Source organism: Lepidochelys kempii, chromosome 11, assembly GCF_965140265.1.
Source record: "Lepidochelys kempii isolate rLepKem1 chromosome 11, rLepKem1.hap2, whole genome shotgun sequence".
Lineage (NCBI taxonomy): Eukaryota > Metazoa > Chordata > Testudines > Cheloniidae > Lepidochelys > Lepidochelys kempii.
The window spans coordinates 13,376,829-13,399,822 of NC_133266.1; the positions used below are offsets into that span (position 1 = coordinate 13,376,829).

The 22,994-nt window shown below is 42.5% G+C and overlaps 1 protein-coding gene across 3 annotated transcripts in view; it reads right to left on the reverse strand.

Moving 5' to 3' along the window:
• Nucleotides 1–21,850, reverse strand: part of PARP14 (poly(ADP-ribose) polymerase family member 14) — a 44,694-nt gene extending 22,844 nt beyond the window's left edge. For all 3 annotated transcript variants that reach the window (XM_073305196.1, XM_073305197.1, XM_073305198.1), the window contains exons 1-8: nucleotides 21,554–21,850; nucleotides 17,278–17,414; nucleotides 17,136–17,169; nucleotides 14,374–14,433; nucleotides 11,527–11,715; nucleotides 7,489–7,755; nucleotides 5,597–5,833; nucleotides 1,089–3,367 (exon numbers count right to left, since the gene is read on the reverse strand). In XM_073305196.1, coding sequence (XP_073161297.1) covers nucleotides 1,089–3,367; nucleotides 5,597–5,833; nucleotides 7,489–7,755; nucleotides 11,527–11,715; nucleotides 14,374–14,433; nucleotides 17,136–17,169; nucleotides 17,278–17,414; nucleotides 21,554–21,740 — 3,390 coding nt within the window. In that variant the 5' untranslated portion in view covers nucleotides 21,741–21,850. The remainder of the gene's footprint in view (nucleotides 1–1,088; nucleotides 3,368–5,596; nucleotides 5,834–7,488; nucleotides 7,756–11,526; nucleotides 11,716–14,373; nucleotides 14,434–17,135; nucleotides 17,170–17,277; nucleotides 17,415–21,553) is intronic.
• Between the last annotated feature and the right edge of the window lie 1,144 nt (nucleotides 21,851–22,994).

Sequence of the window (22,994 nt, forward strand, 5' to 3'; positions counted from 1 at the left end):
TGGATCCTCTGAGTGGCACTAAAAGGGGCAAAAATAAGGATTCAGAAGATGCTCTCTGCCTCAGACAAAGGGAGAGATTGCTGAATCAAAGAGAGTGAGAGTGACAGATATAAAAAGAACAAGGAGATAAAGACTGGACAGAAATAAAGTGGTGGAGATGGAAGAGAAATGCATCAACTTGAAATCCAGAGGGAAAAGACAAAGACTTGAAGGAAAAAGAAGAGATAGTTAGAAAACAGAGAAGGAAATAAGTGAGTTACTTAATTGGGATTTTTGGCTGTTGGTCCAATTAATGGTTAAAATAATTCAATGCTGGTGGAATCTGAAAATTGGTAGGCAGTTAAAATTGCATGGAATATGCAAGACCCATTCACTACAGGTACCAGAGATAATTAATCCTTCCCAGGTAATGAATCTTTGAGAGACATGATCCAAAGCACCACTAAGACACGGAGATACTGCAGCAATGGGGCCATGTACGTTTACAAATAGAAGATAGCTCACTGTTACAGGCTCATATGTCACCAGGGCCAAGTTTCAATGGCATTTAAGGGTGTTCAGGATCAACAATTTAATTTTTACTTGTTTAAACATTTGAAGTTCCGTCATTTCCCCTCATCGAGACTATAGGCAGTTGCTACCCACTCCCCTTATAGACTAAGTAGCTATTCTCACACAGCTGGTGAGAGCACAAGAGTGCAAAGGTCAGCTTGAAAGTACTAGCAGTCCTCGTTTCACAGCTGGTTTCAGCTCATATCACAGTGTGAACTATAAACACAGACAAAACCATAAAGAAATGATGGAAGAGAAACACGTGGTTGCAACAGCTTAATGTGACAATGAATACAGTTCAAATAACAAAATACAGTCAGTCTAAAATATGTTCTCATCTCTATATGTGTATAGACAGCATGAAAAACTAAACCTAACATATACAATTGTGTTAATCAATTATGACTTATATTAACATATTGTCTTTGTTTAATTGTTAATTATAACTGAAAATCTAAGTATCTTTTCATATATTTTATAACTGAAAACCAACTTTACATAAGGTTGGATATCATCTGATAACTTAAAATACCTACTGTAGCATCTTCAATGCCTCCTATCTCCAGTATGATGCGTAATCCTTCATCAGTTGTTACCATCTGGAGACCCTTTCTACTTCGAGCATTTCTACTTTTTCTGGGCTTGAAGGCTGCTTCAGATGGAGGTGACGAAATGTGTCGGGGTGATTTATCTCTAAACACATCTTTGAAGGCATCAGTGAAAGCCTGAACTGTTTTCTCTGAAGAGTCCACAAGATGAATCTCTTTCAAGCAGCTTTCCCCCGGAGAATCTTCCAAGGTTTCCTTGATAGATGTTGCAATTGACCGTGCACACAGTTTTAATGGGAATCCAAATATCCCAGAGCTGATAGCCGGGATGGCTATGGAATGATGATTGTACGTTTCAGCCAGGCGTAGGCTTTCCTTTACTGCTCTTTTTAACAGGCGCACACACTTTTCTGCCTCATGATCCCTCCACCTGGGCCCAACAGCATGAATCACCTGTTTACATGGGAGGTTCCCAGCATCTGTAATAACAGCACAGCCGGGCTGCAAAGGGCCTCGTTTCCGCACAATACGGTCACATTCTGTTTGTAGTTCTGGCCCTGCAGCTTTTGAAAGGGCCTCAGCAAGGCCACCAATATGCTTTAAGTCCTCATTTGATGCATTCATCACAACGTCAGCTGGATGACTGCACAAGTCCCCTTTATAAACTGCTACTGCAACTCCCTCTTGCAGGATCTTTTCACAGTGGGGCTCGCCTTGTTTCTTATACACATTACTAACTTCACCATCTTCTCTTTGTTCTTCTTCATCTTCTCGCAGCCTGATCAGACAGTTAAATTGTTGTTTCACACCAGTCACATACAAGTGTTCTTGTTCTTTAAAAAACACCTTGGCCCCTGGTTTATCAATTACCACATTTTCTGAATGTAGAGAAGACAGAATTTGTTCAAGTTTGGTGACTGCCTGGAACACTTCCACTCTCGGTCCACTCAGGGAAATACCTTTACGTTTATTCTGTGTGCCAAATTCAATTTTCACACCTTTCTTTTTTAATTCAAGCCAAATACTGGACTTTTCCTTCTCCACAAACATTACAACTGCCACAGACTTGGCTATTATGACTTTTTGTACCTGAGTGTGTTTATCTACAAAATCAGAAAGTTGCTGATATGCTTCTGCTACTGCTCTGAAATAACCAGCAATGACTACTTGATTCTCCAACTCAACAATTATTACAGTTCCTTTGGAACAGTTATGTGCCTTGTACAAATGACTGATGAGCTCCCTCCATTCTCTCTTTTTGAGGACTGAGTTGTCCTCCAGATCAATGCATTTGTAAATCAAAACCTTCTTAATTTCTTCTTCTGCATCTAGAAGAACTTCAGGAGAACCTGCTATCAGCATTATGTTATCAGTGCTAAGCTCATAAAACGCAATAATTTGATTTGACATAAATAAGTGCTGTGACAGAGTTTCATTATCTACGTGTTGTAGGAACTGGAAAACGTAAGGATGGACATTGATTGATTTCTGTGCCATGCTGTGCACTTTTTCTAGTATTTCACTTTTGACTTTAAATACTTCTGCAGCCACTCCACACAGACGAATACTCTTTGATGATGCATCACAACATATCTTCAGAGACGGGTACTCCTTGTAAACATTCTCCTCTAGCCCAGCAAGGCGTAAAATTGCATACTTTCCTGGGCCAACTGACAGAGTTTGTTCTATGCTCTGCTCTTCTCTTTCAATTTTTTTCCTGGCATTTTCTATTAGCTCCTTCAGTTCTTGCTCTGCACCCTTTATAATCTCTGTGTTACCAACTAAGACAACCATGTTCTTGGAAATGTCAGGTACGATCAAAACACCATCTTTTACCAAGCTGTTTCTTATGGCTTCCCACACCACTGAATTTACTTCACATTTAATGGCCTTGTACTTTGACATGCTATGTGAGAACTTTTTAGCAACATCTTCATTCCATGTCTTGATCAACCTGATCATTGATCTCTGTTTAGATAAGGCATTTGAGGGACACAGTGTTATTTCTGGATTTGCACGGTTGGGTTGAGGCCACATTAGTTCACATTTGCAATCTGCCATTTCATGATTTATTTCCTGGATTAGCCTATTATCTGTCTGTAAAAACTGCCAGATGTAAGGATCCAGAGACATTGTAATTGGTTCTGGCATCTCTATTTGAGGCCTTTCCTTTCCATATAGAGCTGTACCCAATGAGCTGTAGTACGGATACACAGAAATTGGTACTTTGTTGAGTGAATGCTGCTTTGCCAAGACAGTGTTTATATCTAAATATAAAATAAAACAAAAATTACCCAAGTCAAATCAATTAACTGTAACACTTCTAAGCTAATTAGCTTCAGTTTTTTTTTAAAAAGTTGCAATTCATGAGTCATTGCATTTCCTTTTGATTCTGACAGGAGTGCTTTTTAGGTTGAATAAGTTTTTTTTAAACTGAATAAGAATATTCCCAAGTTACTGACAAGTGACATTTTTCTAAGTACCCAAAGGCTTGTATATCCTGTACATGTCCACAGCATAACAAGCCATCATACTAGACAGGACTACACAACGGTAATACTTACTCTTGCCATGTTATAAATAAATCTGGGACACTCCATCCAGAAAAAAAAAAAAGTTACATTGTAAAGCTCCCTCTCCTTTTTTATGTATAGCATATCCATTGTGTGAACAATGAACAAGAGTCTGATTAAACAGGTGTAACTATTGCATAATTGCAGAGTCAGACCAAATATATTCTAGTCAGATTGCTGAGGAAAAAAAATTGATTTATGGTAATGGGATTTTAGATGGACCTACAGAATTATAACGTTCCACAAGGAAGTTTAACACAGACATTGGCGTTCTATACTTTTAACCTCTTAGCACCAGATGCCGCTTGCCTGACTTATACATAGACTTGGCAGGATTCAACTATAATCGATAACTGTAGGTAAACATCTATGTCCGCTGATACACTGAAACTGATGAAAAATAAAAATCAATGGGTCGGTGAGCCTGCAGGGATCGGGTGTCACAGCTCTGTTGCACCGCAGGGAGCCACGTGCAGCTCTTGGGAGCGGCTCCATGACAGCAGAGCTGCATGCGCTCCCACAGGGCTGGTGACACCCGAACTCTGCAGACACAAGTGCATTGGAGGGTGTGGTTGTCCTGGTCCAGCAGAGCAGAGACCCCCGCCCCCGGCCAACACTTTAAGGAGGAGGAGGCCACCCCGCTGCTTAACAGTTCCTTTAAGGGGACAGCTCCCATGCTCCTGGCTGGGGAGTGAGAAAGCCAAACCTACCTATACAATTAAGGCCAGATCCTCAGCTGGGGTAAACAAATGGTGCTATTTTGATTTACTCCAGCTGAGGATCTGGTCCTATATTGAAGCTACTGGAACTTCTTGCATGAGAGACTTCTCCCATAGCTGTTTGTTTATTGCTACAAAACAGAGCTACACTTCCCATTTTAGGAGACTGGTTAAAATGTAACTGGGCAAATATATATTATTTTAAAGGATCTGGCATAATTATAGCCAAAATTAATATTGCATCAGAATTAATTCAAATACTACTGTGGCATCTAGCCAAAGAGATTAAAAAGTCCTTAACTACTTTCATACAGTGCCAGTCATCTACAACACAATCTATAATCTTAGGTGTCTAACGTTAGGCACCTAAATCCATATTTAGGCAACTACATAAAAGATGTGAGTGCTCAGCACTAGTGCCTAATTTATAAAAATTTGGGGCCAGATTCTTCATTGCATTCTTGGAGTCACCTGAGGAGAAGTTCTCAGCTGGTGCAGAAATAGTATACAGGCTTCTGCACAATACTCTGCATTCTGCACACAGCTTGAACCAATCCACAGGGAGCCATTCCAGCTGATGTAAATTTGCGTAACCTCAGGACTAAGGGAGCATAAGGCTCAGGGCTGCTGTAATGAAGATGGGAGCTGAACTCACCCCCCTCGAGCCCCAGGAGTGCCGAGGGAAGAAATGTGGTAATAACACCATCTCTGCCCACCCAGCCACCCCTCAGATGTACTGAGCTCAGCTCAAGGGCCCACAAGAATTGAGCCTCTGAAAGGAACTTGGATACCATGGTGAGGAACACAGACTAAAAATCTAGGTAGAAAGACAGAAAAGTCTATCCAGGCTCCTAAGAATGCCTGATGAAAATGCACCTTTAACTTATGTGGCATTGTTGTTGGCTTTGGAGTCCCTAATTTAAGAAACAGAAAGGACAGAATCCTTGTGCAGACTCAAAAGACATTGCAGAGATCCTAACACAATGTAATATATGTCCACTGGAAACTAAGTGCCTCATATTAGTCATATTATATCCAGTCCCAAATCTAGGTTTCTAACCTAACAGAGTAAAAACCTGCCAAACCATCAAACCAGTTAACTTTTTTCTAAGGGTAAGTTAGCCATTTCTTAAAAGAGCACATTCATTTTCATGTTGATCTTTTAACTGCAAGATTAAATAAATGATTCATATTTATATGTTACCTTTCTGATCATGAAAAGTAATGATAGCTGAATTCTCTTCAGGTAACTGTTCAACATTTGACACTTGTGCACTTCCATTTCTTTTACTTTCAAAGTAGACAGTTATATAGTCATTAGATATGTTAGGTGGTAAATTTTCAGCCTTAATGCTTTTTGTCACCTCAAGATGCCGTGCTGTAATATTTTGTTGCTTTGCCCTATGGTTTTGGTTGAACTTTTCAACAAATTCCCTTAGATCTATAAACAGAAAAGAAAAACATTTGACAGATTTTTACTATTATGATGTTAGAAAGACAGAAGAAAATAAGCAATAGGTGTAGGGATCAAGATGTTCAGTTATACATAATTAATCCTTATTAACCAGCTTTGCAAAATTCTAATTTCCCACTTGCCTGAGTGATTTTTTTTGATTTTTTTTGAACAGGGAAGCAAAATATCATTAATTTTTTCACTATCATCAGTCATCATGGTAGAGGGTGGATGAGTAGATTTTGTGCCTGGTCCTGTAAATAGCAGTTTTACAAATGTAAAATGATTTCCCCAAGGCTACAGAGGGAATCAGTAGCAGAGTCAGGATTAGAGAATTTAGACATTCCTGACTTCCAACTGGATGCTAATTCCCATAGAACATACTCCCCCAGAGATCTGTATTTTACACAGTGGGTTACTTATATCGGACTAATCTTTTTGCAGTTAGTATGTCTGGCAGTTGGAATCCTTTAGTATCATAAATAACCCTACTGTCTTATTCAACCTAATTTAAAAATAAGATAGCTATGTACCATTTTAAATTGCTCAAGTTCTATCTTCTAAAAAAAATAATTGTTGTTTTCTTATACAGGGTACTTCTCTTTTTTAAGTCAAAAACACGTTGAAATGCTGTATAATGGTAATACTGGAATTATGTTGTCCTAAAAGAACTCATGTATACCAGGGACTATGGATGCTGTAATTAGTGTAAAACTGTCAGCCCAATTCAACCCTACTGATAAGCAGGTGCTACTCCCTTTACTGCAACAACAGTTTTGCCTGCTTATACCATACCTGAATTTGGTCTTATGCATAGTGGCTATTGTTCTCCATACCATCAGATCTGATTTGTTAATCAGATCAACTAAAATTCTTGTTCAGGACAAATTCACGTACACTTCTCACTGCTACATAATACAAGGGAATGCATGTCTTCTGGAATGGTTGTAATCATAATGTTCCCTATCCTACATACTGATCAGAGACACGGATGTAAATAAGAACATATTATATAAAACAGACTAAAGTATCACTCAAGAGAGTACACTATGACTGTTATATATGCGTATGTTGACACACAGAGAATAGATTTGTATAGGTTTGAAAAAAAATCACCTTTTAATGACCATTCATTATGTAGGATCAAATAATTTTCCCATTGCGGTCAATGGCAAAACTATCGCAGTGACTTTAATGGAACAAGGTTTTGGCCCTTAATGATTATTTGATAATGTCTTCTGACTTAATAAACATGCATCATTCCATTAACAGTTCTGCTGATAAAATGATGGCTTCATATGGCCCATAATTATAATTCGCCAGGCACAAAATACTATTTTATATAATTTGCAATAGTTCTTTTTACACACTGCCAGCTGCCCAGCACTCCTGTACACAGGATGGTAATTAAATGACTGTAGTTCCCTCTTCAATTACCAAACTGATCTTTACTCTGGTGTAACTCCATTTACTTTAGTGGAGTTACTCCTGGTTTACAATGATGTAAGTGAGACTGGATTTTATCTGAAGCCTGTGACAGAATACGTTCCTCTGTTTTTCAGCTCAGCTAAAGTGTTAGCTGAATAGCCCCCTTTAAAGCATCAAGTGAAGACAACATATTGTACACACACATTCTATCTTACCAATATCTTTGATAAATGTAACTACAGCCGCATTAATTTCAGGTATCATTTCCATACTGAAGTCATTGTCATCTTCTGATAAGCCACTGATGTTCTCCACCAGTATAGTTAACATGTATTGTTTTATAGTCTCTTGTATATTTTCAAGGACAACTAGGGATGAAGCCATTTGTGGGAGTTCTTGGATATTCTCCGCTTGCCATGGTTTCACATGGAGTGCAATTTTCTTTACTGAGTGATCCTTTTTTCCCAAGACTTCTTGTGCATCTAGTTCCACAGAAACACAAATAAATGGAGATCTCTGTTATATACCTGTACTTACTCAGAATGGATCAATATATTAAGTTCTGTTTTATTTTAAAAGCTTCTCTCAAGTGGATTCTTGTTTTAATCTTTTCTGTAACAAGAGAATAAGTCATGTGGTCAAAATTTATGATCAAATCAAAAGTTATTCTACAGCCCCTTAAAGTGACATCCAGAGTATCCCAGTCTCCTTTTAAAAAATGCAGTTAACCCTAGTACTAAATGTTATTAGTGCCAATTAATCCTAAAGTTCCAAATATTGTTCTCTAGATTAGATCTGAAATGACAACATTCAGTGAGGGCTAATGAAGCGGATTAATTTATTCCTGAAATAAATATATGTATTTAGGACCCTATGTAGCAAAGTTACCACAGGCATCATTAAAGTTCATCGGGTTATTCAGGCTGGGATTTTCAAAGGGAGTTAGGTGCCCAAATCCCTTTGGATTTTTAATAGGAAATGTGTCCCTAATTTCCCTAGGCTCCTTTGAAAAAACTAGCTGAAGTGCTTTGCTAGATCTGGACTTGAAGTTGACAGTGCCACACTTAAATATCACACTTGTGTCTGAAATGTTCTTCACCATTATTTTTACAACACCTAAAATGACTATTAGTAAGACTAGAGAAAACATATTTTTCTAGTCTGTTTATTTGACAGCACTTTGTGTATAGTCAGTTTTGCCATTTCCCCTGCATAGCAGCCAATTTCTCCTGTTTGTTTGGATCCCTCACACAGCAACAAGCAGAGAAAAGCATTTTAGAGCATATGGAAATGTGACTGTAAAACCATGGAAAAGGTAAGGGGAAATTCGGGGACAGGTGTAAAACCTGAGGCTACTTTAAACTCATTTTTTGAAATTGGTTAGATGGTGCCCCATTAACCTGCCGCTGAACTATGTGGTCAAGCAATTATCATCTAATAAAACTGTTCTTGATGGCTGTAGGACTATGCCACATAAGGCTTCACTCACTGAAGCCTTACTATACAAACACACACATTCCTGACCTGCCAGCCACAGGACCTCTTATAGCACTCTTTTCTCCACTTGGTCAGTTCTCTTCTTGTCTCTTGGTTTAAGTATTATAATTTATCTCCCTGTTGCTCCCCTAATTACCATCTAATGGTAAATCGTGTGGAGTGAAGGGTGGGCAGTACTTGAGGCCAAGCCTGCTGACGGGGGGCAGAGGGGTCAACTGCCCAGGTGTCCGGCAATTTAAAAGGGCCTGGACAGATGGGATAGATACGTACTTCTTTTAATAAAAATTAAGATTAAACAAAACAAAAACAAAAAAAGAAAAGGAAAGAAATCCGGTTTCCTGCTGCTGCTCTGTACAGAGTGCCGTCCCTCATTGTGACAGTAACAGTTTGCCAGAGGGCTGCTACATCCTGCTGGTCTGGCAGAGCATCAGCAACAGCAGCCTGAGTAAGCGTGTGACATCTCAAATGAAACGTGGAGTGTCGTATTTCGAATCGGTCCTTACTGTTCATTATGGAGTACAAACGTAAGTTCCAAGCTCAGAAACTGAGAGAAAAACAAGACAAAGAAGCCCTACTTGAAAAAAGTAAGAAGGCAGTCGTACTTCATTTGATTATGTCGTAAACCTCAGCCATACCTTTCTAGGGGGGCCCAGAATTGCTGTCGGTGAGCCTGCTTGAGGCTGTGTGGAGCCTCACAAGAAGTGAGGGTGTGAGCCAGCTCAGCCTGGGAGGGCCACAGTCAGACAACAAGCAGCTAGAGTGTGGTCCAAAAGGAAGACAGACGAATGATGCACCACATGTCTCAGTTTGACTAAGATTCTAGGGGGAAAAAAATCTGAAAAGCTCTCCTGAATACTGTCATTATAGTAAGGGAAAAGCAGGTCTTAAATTTTAAAGTTGTAGGTGAGAAACCTGAGATATGCTAGGAGTCTGTTTTCCACTAAAGACCTGTGAGTTTCAACAGACCTTGGCTTCTGCACCCAGCTCAGCGATTCTGCAGAAAAAACAATTTCAAGGAGGCACACAGATGCCAGCCACGGAGATTTATGTACTTCATCTTAATCAGTCTTTCTGCCCTATGCAGCAACTTGCCTTAAACAGGAGAGTCAAACAAGGAGTTAGGAGATTCTAGTTTCTCTTGGAAGCTGCATGGTATAGATGTTTTTGGTTTTCAGGTTCAAGGCCCCCAGTTCAGGAAGGTAAATAAAGACCTTTCTGAATGGGTGCCTAATTGCAGAAGAGGAGAAACAGTCAAGGAGGTAATTTATTTGCTAATTGAAGATGAGGATGTAGTTTACTTGCCTAGGATGGTAACTTGGTTCCAGAACTCTTTTGACTTTACCCCCTTTTTAATTCCGTTGAGATTCCATATTATCAGGTGAATAACTAACTACCACATCAGTACAAAGCTAACCTAACCTAAAGAAAAGCCATCTGAATCTTATTTATGACTATAACTCCTTTCATCTTCCTTATCCCTATCTTAGCTGCTGCCCTGTACCTTGTATCCAGAATTTCCAGCAACTCCTCAGCCAACTGGAAAAGTTTTCCCTGCACATGGTGCCATGGCAGACTGAGTATAATATGAAGAATTTTGACAAACAGCAGTAGTGTTTCTCTGATTTTCACAATGGCATGAAACTTACTGCCTTCCTTTCCCAACTTCCAAAACCTAAAAAAAAAAAAAAATGGGACTTGTGTGGGGCAAAAGGCCAATGAGAGAATTTACCTCCTAACTGCAGCCAGTATGTAGGGTAGTTCCCCACTTGCTATTTTAGCCCATGAACAGGCTGCCCTGCCATTCACCTTACATAGTGGTTTCCATGCGTGAGATCTACATGGATCCAGTGATTTCTCCCTAGACTTATCCCAGTACTAGTGTATTCATAGCTGACATGACACCCACATCTTCAGTGTACAAAGGGTACAGGTACAGTTATTCTGTTCAGACCAGTCATCCAGGAATAACGTGTCATCAGATGTTCGGCTGCATGCGTGTTCTCCCTGTGTGCTGTCCCAGCTCAGCGCAGATAGCTGGCGACAGCAGATCCTGAGCGAATCACCCAATGACCACAAAATCTGTTAAGTTGCGAAGGCACCCAGCCAAGTTTATTGTTGATGAAGCATGGTAATAGCACCTAGCAGACTCTATGAGGATACTAAGACATATATGCCCGTGATAATGGACACAGCTCAGTCAGTGGTGGGACTTTCCACTGCTCCCTCGGCTGGGCAAAGACACTCCCTCTGAGATACATCTTTGTACACAGATACCAACAAATTACGTACCACCCCTCTGACGTAGTTAGGTGCCACCTTCTGATGTGGCTAACCACCACACATTACCTTGTACCTAATGGTTTGATCAAAACATTTCTATCCATCATGCTGTCGTCCTGACTTTATTTTTAGGATAGGTCAGTGTGTTTCTGTTATCTTTGGGGAATGTGCTGGTATTGAGGTGTTCTGGTACCACCTTTCTGGAATGTGTTTGTGTATATATTCTTATGCCTAGCACTACTTAGGAATGTGTGTTTCTGCAATATCAGCCCTATTCTTGCCAGATTCTGTAAGCAGGGCCTGCCTCTTGCTCACAACTTAAATTTTGCTTTATATTAGCAAGTTCTGGCCATTACTTTAGTTCAGGCCTCAGATACAAGGGCTTATGTCTCAGGCTCTCTTCCTACTACAACATGGAATTTCAAAGACCCATTACCAAAGAGGGCATATTTTTGAGAAGTAGGTCTATATCATACCTTCAGCATTTTCAAAGGTGATGATTATTTGTTGATTATTTCTGATGCAGGATTTGATGGGTCCCCCACCTGACCGCATTTTATTTTCTAAGTACATGCTCACAAGGTCATCATCAATTTCCTCCCCTGGGGCAGTGATGATTACTACAGTGGATTGCTCAGAGGATGTCATCTCTTTTCCCAAATTCCCTAAGAGGATGAAATCAAAGATCAGAAATCTGATTGACTGAACAAAATTAAAAAGGAAAAATGATCTTTTTATCTTTCTTAGCATTAATATCAAGCTTATCAGCACAAAAATAATGACAGAAGAAAGGGAAATAGAGAGCTATTTCTAAAATGACTTTCCTTAAATTTGTTTCACAAAATTCTTCTAAAAAGTCAAATAAACTGAATGTATGCTAGTGAAAGGTTGTGGATCCACAGTCCTGGAGACAATGTCTCCGCCACAAAACCAGGACAGCAGAGGAATGGCTGTACAAACTTCTCCACAATGCCCAGTTTGGCTCATCCATGACAAAGAGGACCACCTGTAACACTTTGATTATACAAGACATTTTCCTCTTACATTTCCTACTGTCATCACCACCAGTGCAGCTCCACCAGTGCCAGCAATGATGGGACCTCTAGCATAAACAGGGTACTGGTGTTTTAAACCACCATGACGTCTAAACTCATTCAGATCAGTGTAGGATAACAATGTGTATGTCCACCACTGTCAGTGGAAACAATGGGAAATTTGTGTAGACACAGCCAACAGTGAGAGAGGAAGTCAGTATTCAGGCTCATTCAATACTTGGCCTCTTCTGAGATTGCCAGTGAGGCTAGCGGTTCTGTGCTGTGAATACTTACGTGGCAAACTGGGAAAATGTCTGGATTATTTCTTGCATGCAGTCTTAGTTCTAGCCATATTGATCCCAGGATATTAGAAAGCCAAGGTGGGTGAGATAATATCTTTTATTGGATCAAATTCTAAAGGTAAGAGAGACAAGCTGTGATGCTGAGAGTTCCTTTCCCAGACCTGAAGACCTCTGAGTGGCTTGAAAGCTTGTCTCTCTCACCAACAGAAGTTGGTCCAATAAAAGATATTACCTCACCCACCTTGTCTCTCTGGATTATTTTTTAGCAATATTTTGTATGACTTGGTTTCCCTTTTCAATTTTATATTGCTGCATGACTGAATGCATAGCGTTCCTTTACAGTCTCCTTTGATGCACTTTGTTAAGGAACTTCCCAAGAAAGGTAAAACAATGATACATAGAAGTCAGCCTCATTTAAGGATCTTCAAAGGAATTAAGATAACAATGGCTGGGCCATCAATTGGTAGGTGAGCTCTCCTGATTCCCTACAGGCTAAAACTGGAAACAAAGGAGACCAATCCCCTCAAAGCCTCTTGCAGAAAGTGATATGCGGTAGTCAGAGAGGTTAGCCGAGATGTGTCAGTGAAAAGGCTGACTGAGGCCTGTGATACACTACAGACTTTGGTAAATGCAGGGTGGCTTACGTTGACCTAATTACGTCAGTGTCTACATTAGAATGCTGCGTCTACTGAAGTAAGTCCCCCGCTACACCGACATAATAATTCCACCTTCACAAGAGGCATAGTGCTTACGTTGATGTAGTTAGGGCGACGCAGTGTCTGCTAAAACACTGCATTACTTACGTCATCTGTTGGCTGTCAGCCCCAAGTGCGGCTGATGGCTGACAGCTGGAGCTCCCCCCCCGCGGACAACCTGAGCTGTCAGCTGGGCACTGGTATACAGCTGACCTCCGGCCCCTGAGTGCTGACAACCTGAGCTGTCAGCTGGATGCAGGGATCACCCAGCCCCTGACAGACAACTCAAGCTGTCAGAGCCAGGGGCCCAACTGTGAGCCCATGCCTGGCTGACAGCTTCTGGAGTGACTGTCAGTGGTGGGACAGGAAAAGCAGCTGCTGGACTGCCAGGTTCCAGCTGTCAGCGTAACCACAATGTCCCACTTCAGTCGGTGGAAGCACTCCTCTGAGGATGTGCACCACTGACAGAAAGAGCAACTGTGGATGTGAACCATTGCTTTATTTACTGCGGTGGCTGTATGTCAACTTAACTTAAGTGGACTTAATTTTGTAGTGTAGTAAAGCCCTGAGACAGGCTGCAAGCAGCGTAGGCTGGTTCTCTCAACTCAGAGATGGGGAATAAACCAGACCTGCCTCAGCTGTGGAAACAGCCATTTAGGGATCTGGGGCAAAAATTGGGAATTGGTCCTGCTTTGAGCAGGGGGTTGGACTAGATGACCTCCTGAGGTCCCTTCCAACCCTGATATTCTATGATTCTAATATAAGGGAATATGCATGAAGATCTCCTTGTTGCTTTTAAATCCACTTTTTAAAGTGCTGTGTACCTCTGGGCAAAAATAAATCACGCATTGTTCTGAAGAAGTGGTTTCTGTCTCTCTGCAAATGTATGATATCACAGGCTCCCAAAATCAAAGCCTTGCAGGGTCCAATCCCAGATGGGATAGCTGCATTAGTCATGGTTGATACCAGGGGGCTGTAACCCAGGCCCTGGTCCGAGTGGGTAAACTGGTCAATTCCACCTTAGGAGAAGTGAAGGCTCAATGCTTGACACCTGTGGGGTACAGTCAGAGAGACCCCACAAAGAAAGAGTGGGCAGGCTCCTCAAGGTCAGTGGCACCTTACAAAAGACACAGTCTGTATTTTTTAGACTCGTGTAATTAAGTCTACTTTGCATTAAACAAACAGCCATTAAATTTTCCATGAAGCTGTTATAGTTTAAATTTCGATGAAAACCATCAATTAATGCAAGAGTAGAATTTGTGATTGTCCTATTTAACAAACTGCATACATACCTGTCCTCTTTTCCTGCTCTACAGACACAGAATTCCCATCATCAGAGCCGACTTGAAAAGCTACATGGCATTCATTAATTGAAAAAAAAAGAAAAAATCCCATAAGGTTAAGTAAATGTGATTGCTTGGTGCTTATTGCAGTTGAAGGAATACTGTCACAATTTTTAGAGCTCCGAATTAATCTCCTTTGATTGTTGTGTCCTTTGACTGCAGTTACCTTAGCATTACACTTTGTGATATATCTTTTTATTTCAAACCAAGTATTATGTCACTCAAAAATAACACAAACCTCAAAAATTATGATGCATCATATTAAAAACAAACTAATGCACCAACAGTCTGTTAGATTGTATCCATCCACTTTGTGAGAAACATGGCTAAGAACCTTTGCCATCTGTTATAGCACTTTAAAGTAAACTCTGGCTCTTGCGAAATGGATGCTATTGAACAAGAGATCTGTGGGACAGAATCTTTTTGTTGTGAGAAGCATTACTAAGGGCTCCTGATCCTGACTGGACCCCTGGGCACTACCACAATACAAATATATAATAGTAACACGGAAGGGAGAAGGTAAAATGACAAAAGCTGCCAAACTGCGTTTATGGCCTGAAACTTTGACCCCTTTCTCACATGTGCAAGTAAGGATTACTCAAGTAAGCACTTATCATGTAGGGGTATGCAGGAGGCTAACTAATAGGAAGGGAGAGTCTTACCCATCTCTTAGTTAAAAATCTTGCAACAAAAACTGCATACCAGATGAGTTCTCTAGTCCTGTAGCACAAGGGGCTCTTTAATTTTCATTCAATTACTGGAGATTAGTTAAGGAGCTTTGTTTTATCAAATGGGAGGGTTATTTTTAAAGACCTCAATGTGGATTAAAGAAAAGTTGGTGTGTAATTACTTTCTAATTAGGCCAAGAAAAATGCAGATATGCATAGGGTTGAAAGAATCCTAAAAGCCAAAAGGTTTAAACAAATATTTCTCATGATTATACAAGTCTTTAAGAGAGATTTCACCCCACAATCTGGCCCTGAAATGTTGCTGTAGCGACATGTAGGAGCCACCAACAGCTCACAAAGGGCTAAAGGGAGTTTCATATGTATGACTTCACGCTGAGCCTAGGCACATGGCCATTGATTACTGAAATACTAGCTCATATCAAGAACAAAGCTAACATCATCCACTGATAGAATTGCTCATTGAAAACTTTCAATAGACAAGGATCCTTTATGTATAGATTTGTTTCCTCTGTGACTCACAGTGAATTCAGGTGTTGATGGGTGGAACTGACAAAGCAAAAATCAGTTTTAAAAATAGACCATGGAGCACAGATACCAGGGTTTAGCATGAGAGTTGCATGTTAATTTTAAAGCTAAACAATGTTGACAGTGTCCCTTTAAAGTGCCACTGCTTACATTATCTTTCATCAAGCCTCAATAAAAATAAATTAACTTTTGAACTGCATTAACACTCTTAATACTGTTTCTTCAGGGCAACTGTTGTGCTGCCGATGTTTCACTGATGTTTCACAGATGAGGATTGACTGTTGATCACACTGAGTAGCACAGCTGGGCCCTGAGGGCACCTGAAATGTTCAGCAGCAATCCCCTTACTAGTGTAGTTGTAGGCATGTTGGTCCCAGGATATTAGGGACACAAGGTGGGTGAGACAATATCTTTTATTGGACCAACTTCTGTTGGTGAGAGAGACAAGCTTTCAAGCCGCACTGAGCTTCAGGAAGAAGAATCGCTTAGTGTGGCTCGAAAGCTTGTCTCTCTCACCAACAGAAGTTGGTCCAATAAAAGATATTACCACACCCACCTGGTTTCTCAGCTGCAATCAACCAGTTAAGGGAATATGCTATGGCTGCTGTAGTTCAGAGCTAGACTAACGATAAAAACTGGAGGAGAAAAATAGCTTTCACAAGAGTAACAAATTAAAAACTTTCTGCAGGAATTAGAGAGGAGGAGTAAAGCATTATAGGTGCTGATCCAGCAAAGCAATTAAGCATATGATAAACTTTAAGCACATGAATAATCCCTTTGAAGTCAATGATATTACTCTCAGTGCTCAAAGTTAACCATGTACTTAAGTATTTTGCTGGACTGGGACATGACATCGGAGCCTGAGAAGAGCCTACAGCAAGAGATAATAGAACTCACTGATCATGTCCAAAACACTACTCCCTTCTTAGGATTTGTCTGTGCTGGAACTGGAAAACGTAAATTCCAGCTTGAGGAGACTTACCCGCACTAACTGTGACTGAGCCAGCGCACTAAAAACAGTGTATCCATGGTGGCATAGCTGCCTCAGGTACATAGTTATGGGTTTGGATGGGATCATACTCAGGATGGCTAGCCTCTCCTACCATGAGTGGCCACACTTCTGGTTTTAGCACACTAGCTGGATCACTTTCCAGCTGTTGTGTACACATAGGCAGTTAACTTAGGGTTTCTGAATAACTATATTCAGCCAGGCTGCACAACCCAAATCCAGGCAGAAAAATCACATATTAGAATTTCTGCTGAATAAATCTCCAGAGGATGCAGTTCAGCTTTTCTGGATTTTTTCATTGACTTCAATGTGTTCTACATTGAGCCAAGGATTAGCAGTCATTGTGGAAAGCGTTTTCTCTCCCTTAAAAGTAGTTTTTATCTTCCATACATCATTCCTCAACACAGACGAAAAAGCTTCATTTCTCACAAATAATATTCTAGTTTTTATAAACATTAAATATTTCAGTTTTGTTTTGAAAACCTTACCTGGTTCTTGGGGTTTGCTTGGTGTCTCGGACTCCTAAAACAAAAAGCACAGTAAGCCAACTAAAAACAGCATGTGACATTCTTGCTATTACTTCAAAACTCTGAACACTGCAGGTTAGGATTCTGTTTCATATTTATTTACCTCTTTAGGACCCGGCACTTCCCCAGACAAGTCTTTTTTGGTTGCACCTGTTTCAGGATGCATGACAACCAGCTTTAATTTTCCTTTCGCTGCCCAGTCAAGCTCATGGGTCTTTTTGTTAAGAACTCGCTGCCTCACTAAAGCACAAATAAAGAAAACTGTTATAATCTTGGTAGAAGGGATGTTAGTCTATAGGTCTATGCACCATTACGGGCAACATACTCCTCCCTGCTGAGCACTGTTAACAAATCATACAACAAAACTCCAACAATTAAATAAGAACATTTAAAAAAATCATGGCACTAGACTGATGGGCTAAACATCATTCAATAAAACTGCTCTTCATTACCTCCCATTTCTTTCCCCTTGTTTGCATGTTGCCTAGTTAAGGCTAATTTTGCTCCCATTGACTTCAGGACAGGGAAGATCGTGCCCTTAGGTTTCAGGCAGTTTGGGGAAGGGACCTTGTCACACCAGTCTCTAAAGCGCCTAACACATTGTTGGTGCTATATAAATAAAAGATTAAATAATTAATACATACACTACATTAGTTTCCTCACAACTTCCTTCCAATTGTTCCATTAGTCATAGTGGGGTGAGTAGAGGCATGGAACTGGGAGGGTGTTTGATTCCCTAAACCCATAGATTTGTGAGGATCTTGAGAAATCTGCAGGAACATGGGGCTTCTACACAGCTCCCTGGGTTACCCTTTCCCCCATGGCAGCATGGTCCCCACTGGGTGATGCTCCAGAGCCCACCTTTGGAGGAGTGCTGAATAAATATATATGGGGAGTTATTCATCTTAGCCAGTAGTAACTTCTGAGTGGATTTCTGATCTTGTGGAGTTGCAGGAAGCATAAAAAATGTCATAAAAGTGTTTTATTTGGAAGAGGGCAGAGAAGAGGGAAATATATATAAGCCTGTTATTTGTATTACAGTGACACCAGTTAAATCAGAGTGCTTCACAAATACTGCAGCAAATGATCTACTCACATGAATAAGAGGACCTATGGCTGTAACTTCTTCAGTGCAAGGACTGTCTCTTACTGTGTGTTCATAAATCATTCAGTGTAACTGGGCCACAATGCTACTGGTGTGTCTGCGCGCTTTTGTAATGCTAACAGGACTACTCATATGTGTAACGTTAAGCATGAGCATAAATACATGCAGGTTTGGGGCATTAGGTGGATCTGGTCAATGCATTATGAGGGGAACCCATCACAGAAAATTTCCGCTGTGCATAGCAACGTAAGTATCATGGCATCATTCAGAGCACATTAGAGGATTACTCCATCCTTTATATTGGATATAGAGTGTGCCATGAAACCAGAACTCATTTACTTCCTAGTACAGTGTTTTTGCACAACTGGCTCCATCTAGCAATTGCTTTTTCTTTTCTTTTTTTTAAAAGATGTGTTCCAAGTAAAAGATATGTATGTGGCAGGATTGTGGTAGGGACAAATGAAACGTTTTAATCAAGAAAACACAAATATGCACAGCCTTCTGGCATGACATTCAAAAATTACAGGACACAAGAAATGAGCATCAGAAAGTCTGAGATCGACTCAGTCTGATGTGCATAGGAAAGGAAGAGTGGACATATAGATGATACCCTCTTTCCAGTCAAGAGTTATGGCCCAACATTAGCAGGTGTAAATTCTGTACAGAAAAAGTTTGTAATAAATAACAACATATTACTGGACATTAACATAGCATTTTCCTCCCAAGTGCTTTACAGAGTTTGAGCCAGACTCTCTCTGCCACTAACATGGCTATGCGTGGGACTGTGGGAGTTATAAGGTTTACTCCACGCTTGTATGCAACCTGTCCCATTCCCAAGTCAAGCATGTGGAAGCCAATACAACGTCCTGCTTGTCAGCAACTAGGTGCAGAATGGTGGAGACAGGTACTGTGGGCTCTAATCCCCACAAAGCTTTGACAAGCAGAGCTGAGCTGACAAGAGGGAAGTATGCTCTGCCCTGTAAAAGGCTGCAGTAACCTCGCTTATCCTCCAGATCATAATTTCTTCCCAAGACTCCTCATGGGGCAATGTGCTTACAAACTACCCCTTACTCAGGGCAGGAGAAAAGGCTCCATCTACCCCTTGTATATATGCAAGAAACATTTCACCCAGCACTGAAATGCAGCCACCTCAGGCGTGATACACAGGAACTGCTTAACAGCACACAGCACAGGAGTTGCAGGGATCCCACTGACTTCAAAAAAATCATATTTCTGTCTGAACTCCCCCACCCCCATAGTTACAAGAACAAAAGATTGGGGGAGGAAGGGGGGAATCGTTGTCTTTCCCCCCAGTTTGCTCAACTTCTCCAACACTATGTAGAATCATTTTCACTATTTCCCCTGCACAGTCAGTCAGTTCCCCTTGATCAGGGTGGTATCTCACACCAGAACAGGAGAGAGAAAAATATTTGAAAAAAAAAATTAAATTTTGTTTTTAATTCCAGTGGCACAAAAATTGGCAGGGGGGCTCGGGGGCAGGCGGAATACTGAAAGGACTTGTAACTGGCTTTTCAAAAGTGACTAGAGTTCACATTGATGGTATCTTTTTAAGGACAGGAAGAGACAGAATAGCCTAGTTAATTGAAACAGGACCTTCTGACACACACTCTCTTAGAATACACGTAGGGGGGCTTGCAGGGGCAGTAGCCACCCTAAAATTTGCCTTGTCCACCCCATAGCCACCCCTCCCAGTGCAAAGGTCACTCTTACTTCTGCAAAAAGAAAAGGAGTACTTGTGGCACCTTAGAGACTAACCAATTTATTTGAGCATGAGCTTTCGTGAGCTACAGCTCACTTCATCAGATGCATACCGTGGAAACTGCAGAAGACATATACACACTGAGACCACGAAACAATACCTCCTCCCACCCCACTCTCCTGCTGGTAATAGTTCTGGTTAAACTTGGATTTAAACTTGGAGAGTGGTCAGTTTGGATGAGCTATTGCCAGCGGGAGGGAGGGGGAGAGAGAGAGTGTGAGTGTGTTTCCGGGGGTGGGGGGGGGTGAGAAAGCCTGGATTTGTGCTGGAAATGACCCACCTTGATTACCATGCACATTGTAGGGAGAGTGGTCACTTTGGATGAGCTATTACCAGCAGGAGAGTGAGTCTGTGGGTGTATGGGGGGGGGGGGGGGAGAAAACCTGGATTTGTGCTGGAAATGGCCCAACTTGATGATCACTTTAGATAAGCTATTACCAGCAGGACAGTGGGGTGGGAGGAGGTATTGTTTTATGATCTCTGTGTGTATATAACGTCTTCTGCAGTTTCCACGGTATGCATCCGATGAAGTGAGCTGTAGCTCACGAAAGCTCATGCTCAAATAAATTGGTTCGTCTCTAAGATGCCACAAGTACTCCTTTTCTTTTTGCGAAGACAGACTAACACGGCTGTTACTCTGAAATCTTACTTCTGCAGGTCTGTGCTGCTGCTACCCTCAGAGCTGGGTGCCAAGGCAGCAGCTGTTGCACTCCCACCACCCAGCTCTGAAGGCAGCGTGGCCAGCAGCAGCAGCAGAGATGGGGGCCATATGAGCACAGGGAAAGGGGGAGCAAGGAAATAACAAACGTGGAGAGGGAGCATCCAGGGAGAGATATGGGGAGGAGTGTGCATAAGAGAGAAGGTTCACAGGCGGGGGGAATGGGAAATCACAGGCGGGGAAGGGCAGCATCAATGGGGAGGGGGATCACAGGCGGGGGAAGGGGGACATGCACAGAGGAAGGCGAATCATGGGGCTGGGGCAGGATGCACAGACAAGAGGGAATCACAGCGGGGTGAGGGGACGTGCTTAGGGGAAGCGGGGGGGGCGCGGACTGCCCCGAACAGCGGGCGTGGGGCCTGGGGAGGAGCCCCACACGTGCAGGCACCGTGCGAGGAGCCGCGCCCGAGCTGGGAGCCCCCGGGACGCTGCTGCTGCTGCTGCTGCGAGAGGGCCGGGCCGGGGCCGCTAAGCGCGGGCTCGGGGCTGACCTCGAGCAGCAGGCCGGGCGGCTCGGGGCCTCTCCCGCCAAGACAGGCAGCGAGAGGCCAGAGCCCGCGTGCTCGGGCCCTGCGTGGGGGCGGGGGAGTCTCAGTGCCTCCCTGGGCGTGCCCACAAGCTCCGTAGTCACCCACCCCGCCGCGCCATTTTCTGTGCAGCCCATCTCAGCTCCTCGCCCCCCCCCGGGGCTGGCACCGCCCCGGCTTTAACCCCAAACTGCCAAAAATAAACATTAAGAGACGGGTCAGGGTCTCCCCCCCCCCGCGACGCCTTACCCTCCTCCTGGGCGAAGCAAACCAGGACCTGGCCGGGCCGCTCCTGGATCTCGCACTCCCCCCCTCCGGATTTCTTCCCGCTCTGGAAGTAGCAGAGGAGTTTTTTCTTTAGGTTCTTGGGGAGCCCCGAGCCCCCCCAGGCCCCCTCCACCAGCAGCGGGAAGGGGCACGTCGCCTCCCCGGCCATGACCAGCTCCTGCTGAGGGGCAAACCGCCCACCGGAGGAAATCTGCCTCCTCACGGTACGAAAAACACCCCAGTTGCTGAGCTGCTTTCACTTTCGTTTCTCAGCGCCTCCTAGGGTTTCTTGTCTGCAACGTGATCCCGGCCTGCCTCTGAGATAGGAAACTAGGGCGGGGGCAGGGGTTCGCTTTACGCGTGCAGCGTCCCCCCCCCCCCGCCTCTCTTGCGGCGTGCCCCAGATAAATCTCCCCACCTTGGGTCATGGCACCCTGCAAGCCTCCAACCTCACCCCGGGCATCCCCATCCTCTGCCAGCACAGCCCTACATGCATCTGTACCAAAAAAGCACAACAAAGATAAAGCAGCATGTAAGGATGCTGGCTCTGGTGGGACCCAACTGAGAGTGCCAATTCAGGACAAATTGTTGAGAGTAGGACAGTTACAGCGCAAGGCTGAGGTTCCTTTGCACACCAAGGCAAACCAAACCAGCTAGCCAGAGAGGACTTTGGTTTTACTCCACTGGCTAACCATAAGTCACACAAGCAATTCCCTTAGATGCTCCAGTTTCCCAGTATCACCACCAGTGCCACTCGTTATAGGGACAAATGATTATGAAAGCCAATGCCCCAGTAAAAGAAAAAAGGTTATCCTGATCCCAAAGGGCCAAGCCCCAGACCCAAGTCAATATACAAATCGGATCTTACCCACAAATTACTCTGTTGCTACTCCTTTAGAATCTAAAAATCTAAAGGTTTATTCATAAAAGGAAAAAAAGTATAGATGAGAGCTAGGATTGGTTAAATGGAATCAATTACATACAGTAATGGCAAAGTTCTTGGTTCAGGCTTGTAACAGTGATGGCATAAGCTTCATGTTTAAATCAAGTCTCTGGAGTACATCGATGGTGGGGATGGGTCATGCAGTCCTTTGTTCAGAGCTTCCATTTGTAGCAAAGTTACTCCAGAGGCAAGAAGCAGGATTGAAGACCAAATGGAGGCGTTTTCAGGGCCTTTTATATCCTCTGCCCTGTGGAAGATCACAGCAGCAAGATGGAGCCTGGAGTCACGTGGGCAAGCCACATATCCATGCATGACACAGTTCTTTACAGGCTGACCCCCATTGTTTACATGTTAGTTTGAAAGTTCCCAGGAAAGCTCGGATGTGTATTGGCGTCTCCCAAAGTTCATTGTTAGCCAAGTGTTTCTTGATTGGGCACTTACTTAGAATAGTCCTTTCTTAAGAAGCTGACCAAATGCTTC